The sequence below is a fragment of the Brachyistius frenatus genome, unplaced genomic scaffold, assembly GCF_029030835.1.
Source record: "Brachyistius frenatus isolate BFR_SWC_R1_liver_20210118 unplaced genomic scaffold, ASM2903083v1 Contig_164, whole genome shotgun sequence".
NCBI lineage: Eukaryota > Metazoa > Chordata > Actinopteri > Embiotocidae > Brachyistius > Brachyistius frenatus.
The window spans coordinates 212,700-224,782 of NW_027210763.1; the positions used below are offsets into that span (position 1 = coordinate 212,700).

Sequence of the window (12,083 nt, forward strand, 5' to 3'; positions counted from 1 at the left end):
AGTATCTTGAGCCATCAGTCCCGGCACACTACTGCAGATTTATAGGAAGGTAATAAGTCAACACCAATTAGCTCCTTCCCCTGGCACCGTTCCCTGACCCACTCCCTCCCACAGCTGACTCACAAACCGTGCAGTTACCACACGATGTCATTTATTTATTTCACCACTGATCGACCACCACATGAGGACACACTCATTAGTACAACATAACATATTTACGGCCGCCTTGTGTGCTATGAGTCTGTTTGGATTTGTAATTTTAAAACAGCTCCCATGTGCCATGTTTGGTCGTAAAAGTCACAACCAATTAATTTCTCACAAAAAGACAAGTTTGATTTATGGAAGTTGGATGCTAATTTGTGTCTCTCTTTTTTTCTTGTCATTACAGAAGCACAACTTCCCCATCAACTACACCATCAGGGTTCATCATAACGAAATATTTAAACTGTCAAATATCAGCAAAATGGTAAAAGTCACAAGGCTCTCTACAAAGCCTGATCTATTGGCTCCTTTTCTTGCAACAGTCCAACTTCTGTCCTGTAAAATATATAACTAACCTTCCTGTTCCCGGTCTTCTCTTCATCAGAGGTTAAAGGTGGAGGACTTGGACAAGCTGGTTCTGCAGAGGCTGTGGTTTCAAGTCAACCAAGGCGTGTTAAAAAAGGTAGGAGTCTCTCTGTTACCGCCAGATGCTTCTGTTTCTTTTAACATCCGCAATAAAAACGGTGAATTTAGTTTTCTGAGAGTCATAAAAAGCAAACGGCCAAAGAACAACAGTTCACTGGGCAGCACGATCCGTTTCCAGAAGAATCCGATGAAGCTGGATGCATTGCAAGAAAATACATTTAAAATAAACGTATTAAAGCTAATATATTGGTGTTTCCTTGCCACTTAAAGAGTTGTAAGTTTCTGTGTGAGTTGAACCTTCCACAGTACCACATTCAGGAGGAATGGAGGATTTAGTTAGTTAAATAGATGCATGACACCAATTCCAGAGAGCTTACACTTGGCTGTGGGAAAATGTCTCTAGATGCAGGAATAATGACTTTTTAATTCATTTTTATTTCAGATAAAACAGTAAAATGATGCCTCACGTTAAAACCCTTTTTGTTTTACTATTTGAGCATATATAAAATACTTGTTTCTATTAATATTGACCTACATTTAAGAGCAATGATGAGAGAGGACTTAGAAATATTTTAGTTATATGAATTTAACTTTTTGGCCAATCGAGCTGCCTGCTGGGAAAAATAAACATAAAGTAAAATTTCTATTTATTTTCCCAAAAACTTTATTGCAAATTTGTGTAAAAATGACCCAAATAACAGTAGCCTGTAAAATTAATATAACATATACATTTATATATATGAAATACATATGTAAAACTGTTAAATATATTTTTATATTTATATTTTCCTTCTCATTTTCTCCGTCTGGACAAACTCTTTAGTTTAGAGGCAAAACACAAGACTGAAGCTCTGTTAGTCAATCAATAAAGATAATAACGTTAAAATGTCATGTGACGGATTGTGACAGACACACACTGTTGACCAGTGACCAATAAACTCCCATTTTGCCTTCAGGTAAAAGGGAAAGTAGTTTGCGCCGCTCTCCTGAGGTCCTGCCAAAGGCCGACAGGTTGAATTAGTGGACTCTGTCTCCTCTCTGAAAACCTCTAAGTCCTCTCTAAAGCCCCTGAGATCAAGAGGCACTAACAAGGTGCTGGGAGCAAAGAACCAGTGGTGCAGTTAAGCCTGTGAGCTGGTTCAGGGAGTCACACCTCTCAACCGCAACACCTTATCCATCCTGCTCATTCTTCTGCTGCACACAGGAACACATGTTATGTAACTAAGCCTACCGTGGGAAATTTGAAAACAATGCTTACCTTTTGTTTACTGGGCTTTTTCACTGAGAGCGTGAACCTGCATGCTGCAGCTCTTCACGTTTGGATGCTGCCGTTCCGTCATGCTGTTTCCATGCCAACTTCTGCAAGGCTGCTGGGGGTGACGGTGGATAAAATGCTTCTTTTTGTTCCAGCCAGTTGTTCAGGTTTTTTTTAAGCGTCCGCGCTGGTGATAGGTATGTCCCTTTCTTGTAAACCCGATATCTCAAGAATACCTCAAGGGACTTTCTTCAAATTTGGCACAAACTTTCACTTGGTCCCAAGGGTGAACTGATTTGATTTTGGTGGGCTGAGGTCAAAGGTCAAGGTCACTGTCACCTCACATTGACCCTTGCTGGTGACTGCAATATTTCTGTAACGCTGGTGGGGTGTGTCCTCAAATTTGGTCCAAATGTTTTTGTAGTCAAAGCTCGCTGTGATCTTATGCATTTTCTATTCTTGTGAATGCAATATCTCATTAATGTCTTCAAGGACCATCTTAAAATTTGTCACAATCATTCACTGGGACTCAAGGATCAACTGACTAGATTTTCAGGGCCAAAGGTCATTGTGACCTTACAAAACACGTTTATGTCCATAACTCTCAATAAAATAACATTAATTATGACAAGATTTTACACAAATGTCTAACAGGACAAAACAATGAAGTGATCCATCATCTTCCACTTATCCGGGATCGGGTCGCGGTGGCAGCAGGCCAAGCAAGCCGGCCCAGACTTCCCTCTCCCCCGCAACATTTTCCAGCTCATCCTGGGGGATCCCGAGGCGTTCCCAGGCCAGCGGGGAGATTTAATCCCTCCAGCGTGTTCTGGGCCTGCGGTGGGGTCTCATGCCCGGAAAACCTCCAGTGGGAGGCGCTCAGGAGGCATCCTGATCAGACGCCCGAAACACCTCAGCTGACTCCTTACGACGCGAAGGACAGTTGAAGTGATGACATTTTAAATTGAAAAGGTCAAAGGTCAACTTTACAATGACAAAATAACTTTCTACAAAAATGCTTTTCCTGTTGTACTCGTTGAGAAAAAAACATGTTTTCCACATGTAGTCAGATCCCAAGTTGGTGACGCTAATCTTGGGCGTCCATCTTGAAAATGTCCTGATTGCACAGATCTTCTGTCAGGTTGCAGATGTGTGTGAAGCTTTGGTATTTGTAGCTTCTTTTGAAGCGTTGTCTCCTGCTAGAGCTTTGTTCTATCACAATCAGATGTGTTGCGTCAAAGTCTTCACTGCTTATATTATGAGTCTGTACTGATACTGGACTGTTTGTTGGAGACATCCAACTGAGGCAGTAATTCTAGTTTTATAGGTCAAAGGTGGATGGCAGAGGTTCCACTTGTTCTACAGTCCAACAAAAACTAATATAAACCTTCTGAGAAATGTTGGATCAGTTGTTGACCACACCCCACCACAACACAACACACCACCATGTTTGAGGTCTGCTCTGAGGATCGCATTTCTTCCTCCCTACGCTTACCTATCAGAATAAAAAAAACAATTCTGAAATTCCTCCACAAGCATACAGTTTTAACACGCACGTGAAACTTGAGTAGGTGCATCCATCCAAGTGTAGATATTAAAAAAAAACACGTGTTTCTTTACCTCGTTTTAAAATTGTTGGCACTTGTGAATTTTGGTTAACAGTAACATCAACCAGTCCAGTTCAAAATAACATTTAATAAATGAAGTATAAATAAAGTTTCCCACAACTGTAAATCCTTTTCACTTATTTCATATCACGCTTTTTGTGTTGATGTTAAGCATCTTTCAGGAAATACTGCCAAATGTTATTAATTATATTTCCCTCCATTGAAAACTGTGACTTTCAGTCCTCCAGTTGATTAATCAACGTTTTTCAGCTGCATGTTTGGTTTTGTCTATTTTATGCATTTATAGTCAACATGTGTTTGGTTGCTGTCGTCCAATGAACCAGCGCCCCTTCAACGCTGTCCTTGTGATTCCAGATCATCCGGGTCATGCCAGAGAGACATCCTTCACGGCTCTACACTGCCCAGCTGGAGAGTCGCTTCAGGGATGCTGAGGGAGTCTTCGTGCAGTCGCATCCCGCCGAAGTAAGACCGAGTTCACGTGTCTGCGCCGCGGCCGTATTCAGGTCCTCCTCAAACGAAGCAGCTCAATAACTAACGTCACATTTTGTTAATAATTGCAAATTAATACTCTCGTCGTTAGAACATTAAGTAAAGTTTGCTTGAGTTCATTGAAGGTGAATTTAGAAGGTGAACTTAGTTCAACCACTGCTCATTCAGTGAGTGCTTGAACTGTCTGCTGGTATTTATTCAACAATCAAATATTCCAATCCAGTTTATTCAGTCGAAACCAGTTTCTAACTGCCACGAACAGACGACTGAACAACCTGCATGAGGTTTCATATAGTTATTCTATCAGACATCATCACAGCATGGTGCCCTGTGGCCTCGTGTTGAAGCAGACTGACATCTTCTTCGTCCTCTCTTGGTATGTGAAGTGGTTTCAAGCGCAAATGCAAAATAGAGCGGCATCCTGTCGGCTGGTGGGTTTAACGTCGTGGTGTATCTCGGCTTACGAGTGTTTTCAGTCACCAGGTCGCTGCTGGTTACCTCAGCTGATCAACCACGAGGGAGTCACTCACCTCAGACTGCCCGGGGCTACATTTTCTGATTGTTTAGTGATAACAATAATGGCACTAAACGTTACTATCAACGCATTACCTTTCATATACAAATTATTTGAGATTTCTGAGATCGATTCTTACCAATTACAGAACTGGGATCATCTTAAGACAAGAAAGATACGATTTACTGCTATGAATGTCATCTCTCTTTATGAATGGCTTTATTCACTGTTATACAATATGTAACCTCACATATAGTTCACCACGTTCACAGTCAAGTTGATTGTGCGACTCTGATGAGACGCAAATGTTAAACATTTTGTTTTTCGAGTGTATGTGAGGTCACACAAGTGCTGTAAACTGAAGCTACAGAAGTCACATGCTCAGCCTCAGCACTTGCCTTTGATATGAGCTCATAGCTCCTGCTGTTTTTTTCTTCAAATGGAGATGGATGAAAAATATGGGAAAGGGTGACCATGTGTGCTTGTTTGGCTGCTTAAGTTAAACTTCTTTTTTTTCCTATGAGGTCACGTAGGGTTTGCAATTCTTAAAGGTAGGAAAACAATCTCTCAAAACATTTTAAGAACGTTAAGACCAAATATTTGTACGTTACCTTACTCTAAAATAAATAACCTTCAGGGAACATTAAAGAAGAACCTGCGACTGAAAACATTTTAAGAGCTGGGACATAATATTGTGAAAAAGCTTTTAAGACGGATAACACTAAATGTTTTCGAATGTCTTTAGAGAACATTATTCTACAAAACAAAGACGTCCCGCTGAAAACATTTTGAGAGTTAGACGATAAAGTTCAGACAATATTAGGAAACACGTTTGACGAAAGGTAACAGGTTTAGTTGTTTTCTACCTTTGAGGAGAATATCCTCGGAACAAAACAAAGACTTTCCCCTGAAAACGTTCGTATCGTTTCTAGCTGGGTATTGACCTCTTATAGCAACAATAAAAATCACTGTGCGTTTACGCTCAGCGACACTACAGGTGAATTATGTCTTTTTTAGATTTTGAAATGTTCACCGAAAGCCTACCTGACTCTCACTCACCTGTGTCTGTGTGTGTTTTGCAGTTGTTCCAGCAGGAGCTTCCAGAGACGATCCAGGACATTTGGGATCGTTTAACGGAGGAGCCCGACAGAGTGCCGGAGTCCAGCTGGAGATTTGCTTCTCCCAAATCCCTGCTGGACAACTTCTGCCGCACCATGTACTGTCTCTTCAGCGAGTGCTTCGCCGGCACGGACGCTCAGCGGGACTGTGAGTACACCGGAGGGACGACACACAAACAATTAAACTTAACTAAAGTTAAGCCAAAAAACAAACAAACAAAAAAACATTTTTAAAGGATTTATTGCTCTCGGATGACGTCTGGTCGACTCTCTACAGGCAGCACCGTCCACTCTGCCTGAGCCCTGAAGCTAAGAGGCCATCGGCATTTGTTTTTCATCTACATTTCACAGTGGCCAAGATTCTTAAGATCTGTCTTTAGTGGGGTTAAATATTTTGTTGAACTCAAACATGTTGAGGTGGATGTGCATTTTTTTCACACCTCACACAGATTTCTCGGTTGGTGAACCGACTCAAGTGCCAAATTAGGTGCGAATAGAATGTCGTTGGCAGTCAGGACAACGCGCAACCATCAACTGCTCTGACTGTGTTGTGTATGTGTCCTCTCTTCTCTCTCTTGGTCAAAAGCTTCGCCAAGCCTTTGATGCTCCGGGTTGTGCCGGCGCCTTTGCCAAACCATTTGGACAAATTTGTGTATTTAGACTACCACGAAGGCATATTCGTCTTTAACACAGAAGAAAAACACATCAGTAATGTTTGAATTCCTTCTTGTCAAAAAAAATCTCAAATCACACTTGCGCAACCTTGCACAACTACGCATTGTCGCATTGACTTCCATTCATTGCGACAGTCTTACATTGACCTAACCTCAATTCACCCTTTATCTTACCCGTAACCTTAAACACACAAACTTCTATTTTTGTGAGGTCCCACATTGACATAATGCAATTCGTAGTCCTTTACCCAAAACTTTAAAGTCCAAGATTGTATAAATTCCTATTTTTCTTTATTTTATTATTATAAAGCAGGCTCTGAGTGCTATATTAACACGCAGCCCATACTAAGCAACGATGCCGTTTGTACTCATGTAAGTTTGTGATGTCACAAACTCAAGCTCATGTCCTATTGCCACCGTCGGCACGGCCCGCTATCCAACATTAAATGTGGGAGAAAACACTGAGCAGCTTCACTCTCTTTTTGGACAACCAGTGTGATCCGTGGTCTTCTTCATAAACACCACGTCCATGATATGAATTCAATTCCCATCATCATTTGAACCAGCTGTTGAGAGGAGCTGAGCACTAACACACGTGTTTGATTGTGAAGTCGTCAAGGACTAGCTGAGGGAAAGACTTTGAGCTGAGTAGATTGATGCCACTGTTTAAGCAGCCAGTTGGCTTAGAAATACGACTGAAAAGGAGGTGAAATAGGGAGTGAAGCTCTGAGGAAACACATTCTGCCTACCAGCACCTCTGAAGCTCACTAATTATCGGGATTTCATCTTGTTTGTTTTAGACCTGGCTTCACACAACACATTTTCTCTCTCGAAATTACATCAGACAGGAAGCACATTTTCATGTCTAATATATTTTATGCAAATGTGACATCTGTCCTGAGCTCACCGTGTTGATTCTCCACGAACAGCCAATGAACACACTCCAAAGTAATTAGCATGTGCTTGGGAACATATGCATTGACCACGTGTGCGGGAACATGTTTGTGTCGTTGTCAGCTTATGACTGATCTCAGAACTCTCCAATGGTTTGGTTCCCGTCTCCCTCCATGCTCCTCTTGTATCCATACATTTGTAAAGCATATTCATATTCAAGAAATCTTTTTTTTTTTTTTTAATTATAATTTTTCTTTTTTTAATGAAAATAAAAAAATAACGCGTACAAAAAACGTACCAAAATCATTTTCAAAAATCATACAGATGCATAAAAATCATTAAAGAATCAACAAAATCATATAAATGAATTAAAATACATTAACAAAATCATTAAAAACATTTTTTAAATAAACAAATCATTTTAAAAATGAACAAAATAAAAAAAATTAGCCAAAATATTATAAAAAATAAATAAATAAATAAAAAACTAACAGTCCACACTGAATGTGGATATCATGGCGGGAAAAGTTGTATGAATTTCTTCTTTAAAACTCTTTCCGTATCAGTCACCACCATCGGGAAGCGAATAATTAATCACATGTACAAGAGCTCGAAGAAGATCTCCGTGCATGATGGGAAAACTCCAGCACCAGAAACATATGGAGAATAAATAACCCCCGGTATGGAGATGGATAGAAACATCCTTTTAGTAAAGATGACTGTGGCACAGAATGGAAATGTAACACGTTTGCTTTCACTGATGTAGACATGTGCTGTAATTAAAGCGCAGCGCGAGGTGATCCGTCACTGTAAGGATGTGACAGCGTACAGTGTCTGCTGTCTGAGGCCCCTCACATCTGGAGCGCCAACAGGACCACATTTTCACCCCACGCGGGTGTTTAAGTTATGATCCGGCCCAAATTTTCAGCGTCTTCGGGAATACGGGATAACCCGAGGGAGTCCGAGGAGGATGTACTGAAATGCGACTGTGACAACTTCATCTTTTCTTTCTTGACTTTGTTGTCGGCTTTGGATCTTTTCATTCGCTGCCGTGAGGGAAATAGTGACTTTTAATAGCTTTTTTGTGAAAAGGTGAAACTGAGTGTGAAGGTGTGTTTATATTGAGTGTCTACATGGATACAGAATGAGCCATAAATACAGCGTTCATCTCCGAATAAGGTGGAAACATTTACCGTTTTCTCTTCTCATCTGTCTTTTCAGACTGCAGCGTTTCCCGCTGGAGGAAAGGCGGGAAGAAAGACCTGCAGCCCAAAAGCTGAGGGGAAGCCGGCGTGGAGCGAAGTCGTCCCTGGCCATACCGACTTTGGGTTTAGTGTTATTATCTCCCCCCTTTGTGCTGTGTGGGGGGTGGGGAGGAAGAGGGAGAGGAGGTAGGGGGGAGGAGGGGTAAAAAGGACAATCCACACGGAAACAAGACCGCTCAGTCCTGATTTGTGGACACCAATAAGTCTTTCCCGAAAGTACACAAGTAAGTCTCCCATCAGTCAAAACGGCCAGAAGTCATCGGCACAGTAACCGAATCTGTTCTTGACTTTTACGAGCTTATGGACGAAAATAAAATGTCATGTTTGAGAAAACTTTGTGTCGGTCGGGAAACCCGAGGACGCGGCACCTCAGAGGCCGACAACAGAGACCACATGTTGGATCGTATCCAGAAACTCCAGCTGATAGACTCGATTTCTCTCCTCCGAGCCGCAGCGAGAGCGATGTAAATGAACTCCGAACTGATAACGACAACGTTCTCTCGTTTTAGTTGTTAGACTGAACTTTTCTAAACCTGTAGCCGACATTTAAAGTCTGCTGTCGGCTCCAAATTGCTCAATCAAAAGCTGTAAAAACAAAAAAACGATGGTAATTTTTCAACCACGTGTGTCTTTTATATGTTTATAATGCAAAAAAAATGTATAAATGAAATACAATCATCTCCCTTATCTTCCTTCTGTACATCTATTATGGAATTTTTTTTCACAAAGCAACCATTGATGATTTTTAATTACTTAATTACCTTTTTCAATGCATTTTTTTTTATATGAATCAATATTAACTTTAAAGTCAGAACACAAATCTTTAAAAAAAAAATGATTAAAACATTTTTTTCACAGGAAATGATGAGAAAATCTTTGTTTTGTTTTTTAACAATAATAATAAAATTAAAAAAAAAAAAAAAATTTTGAATTTGAATATCAGCTGCGAACATGCTAGAAATGTAAAAAGTTGCAAAGATGAAATCTGAAACTCAAACAACAAACATGAAATGATTGTTGTCAAGATTCAAATCTTTCACACTTGCAATATATCCTGAGTGGGATTTTACTTCAGAGCAGATCAGTATTACTTGTTGTGTTTTTTTCTGTCTGAGCCTCTTTTTTTTTTTTTTCAGTCTGAAAACACCAAAAAAAATGAAGTCAACCTTTTTTTTTGTAATAACATAACATCTCATGCAATTTCAATGGGACTTTTAGGTTCACGTCAACAACAGTTCTCCACAAAATAATCCACTTAAACGGGAGAAACCCTCAGAGATGCAGCTGAAAGTCAAAAACAGAAGATATGAGGTCACAAAAACACAAAAAAAGGAATCTCCATTTACAAACACACGAATACTGACTGAAATAAAGAAGTTTATTAGCAGGCTCATATAGAAACTACAGCCGCCGGGTTGTTTCCGCTTCGAGCCTGCCGTCCATTCATCCTCGATCTTTTTCTTGCCGCTTGACTCAAACTGCCTTTTTGTAACGTCTTAGTCTCACGTGTCAGCGCTCAGTTTGTACATCAGGTTTAAAAAGAAAATGTTTTTAATGCTTGTCTTGATTTTTGATGATGGTGATTAAGTTAAATTGGGAGTTGGTTTTAATAAGTCGTTCCCATCTTTTTTTGACATGACATGGAGAACATCGTGGCAGACTTTAGTAGGAACACATGAGGTGAGATCAAAACGTTCTGAGACGATGCCTATAAAAGCCAGACATCGTATCTGATTTGAATCTGGCCACCATCCCTTTTTAAAAGCCGTCTCCGCGTGCAGTGACGCTCTTTCTGGTTCTGTATGCGCCTAAAGCACCATCTGCTGTTTCACAGTGCGTCTCCTCCACAGAGTCGAAACAGTTAGCAGTTAGCGGAGGTGGGAGGGGACTTCGCTGTGAAAGGGCCACGTTGGAGAACCTCGTTGTTCACGTGGCTAATTTCGCTAAAAGCCAGCTAAACTCAAGTTAACAAACACGCTAAACACCCCAAAAAAAACACCTCATGAACAGCTAATTTCGCTAAAAAAAAACAGTTTAACTCAAATTTTAAGAAACGCTAACAAATAGTTAATTTCACTTAAAACCAGCTAAACTCAAGTAAATATTTATTTACAAAGGTTACTGCTCCGGACACGTCGCAGTGCTGCGCACTGTTCACACGTAACAGGAACAGTCTCTGAACGTTTTGATCGCGCTTCATAAACTGGGCCTTGTGGAGGGAATTTTAACGCCCAACTCACGAGGCCCTCAATAAATAAAAATCGACTTAATTTAATTTATTTTATTCAATCAGATTCAGCCTCTTATAAGGATGGCTAGATCACCATTTTAACGGAGGAAGTTCTCCACTGAAGGATAGAAAGCCGACTCTTAAAGAAAAAAAGATTTATATGGGAATTATATTATATTTGTCAGATGCACATACTGCACACAGTCCAGAAAAAAAGAGTGCAACACGTACTGTATGTCTTGTTTGGGCGACTAAATCTGCCATCCTGGATATTTTTTAAAGCTTTGTCACTACTTGGTGCATTTCCTGTCTTTTCTGTTTCCTTTTTGCATGCAAGTTCGCAGCGATGTTGACTTTCAAAAGCTCAATGCACTCGGTTCATTGTCTTCAAATCCTGACATGCTGGTTCAGTCAGTTCACGGTGCAGCGTCCCCTCATCACCTTCTGAACTGTGTTTATTATTCTAACCTTTATTCCACAGTTGGCTTCAGAAAACACACGTCAAAAAAATCCCAGTGCAATGTTTCGACATAACAATCAGAAGCGCTCGTTGTCTTTGCTTTTTTAAAACTTCAGTTATTTTTCTCAAAGAAAACTGGAGTGACTCCCAGGACTGGTTTATTTGGTGTATTTGTGAACGTTTTTCCCGTACGTATGAACGGTCACCGCTCCGTGCCGAATTGTGTCGCTCGTTAGGAGTCAGAGCGACGATGTTCATTTTTCATTTTACGCAACAAAGGATCTTTAAAGGAGCAAAAGTTGGTCCTCACATGCAAAAAAAGACACTCCGCAATGACGTAAAAGATGAATGGTAATTATTTGGTGTATTTTCTATAAATTCATTGTGTATTTTTTATTTTTTACTTTATCCATCATATGTAACTGTGTGGTTGTCTTTCTGTAACCATAAGAACATTTTAAGGTGTATTCAAAGATCCCTTCTTGTGAAAATATGTCCCACAGCCTCTCGGCAACAACAGAGAGATGACTGCAAACACATGGATGGTTGTTGTCTGTGGTCTGAAGATAGATTTTAGAAAACAGATTTTTTTTTATATGCAAGATATTCAATATTTATTTTTTGGAAATGGACAATGCTATGTGACAATACTTTTATGAAAGAAATACAAAATAAATCACTATTTTTATCAACGTACCCTGAGTCCAGACATTTCTGAAGAGTCATTAAATACATATTGACCTTATCATTTTACAGTGCTTATGGTCTGTGAGTTTTTGATACAAGAACTCTCAATAACAGTTGTTATATGACATCAAATAATACAAATGGTTTAAATCCAAAGTATTGCTTCGGTGCTAAATTAACTCTTTGAGTAACAGTAAACAATATAAACACACAAAAATTGATGATTCATCGTCTTAATTTGC

At 39.9% G+C, this 12,083-nt stretch overlaps 1 protein-coding gene across 1 annotated transcript in view; it reads left to right on the forward strand.

The window, feature by feature from the left end:
* Positions 1-8,544, forward strand: part of il34 (interleukin 34) — a 29,413-nt gene extending 20,869 nt beyond the window's left edge. Inside the window, exons 4-8 of the mRNA XM_069716909.1 lie at positions 389-466; positions 587-664; positions 3,865-3,972; positions 5,596-5,779; positions 8,421-8,544. Coding sequence (XP_069573010.1) covers positions 389-466; positions 587-664; positions 3,865-3,972; positions 5,596-5,779; positions 8,421-8,479 — 507 coding nt within the window. The 3' untranslated portion in view covers positions 8,480-8,544. The remainder of the gene's footprint in view (positions 1-388; positions 467-586; positions 665-3,864; positions 3,973-5,595; positions 5,780-8,420) is intronic.
* Positions 8,545-12,083: the final 3,539 nt, after the last annotated feature.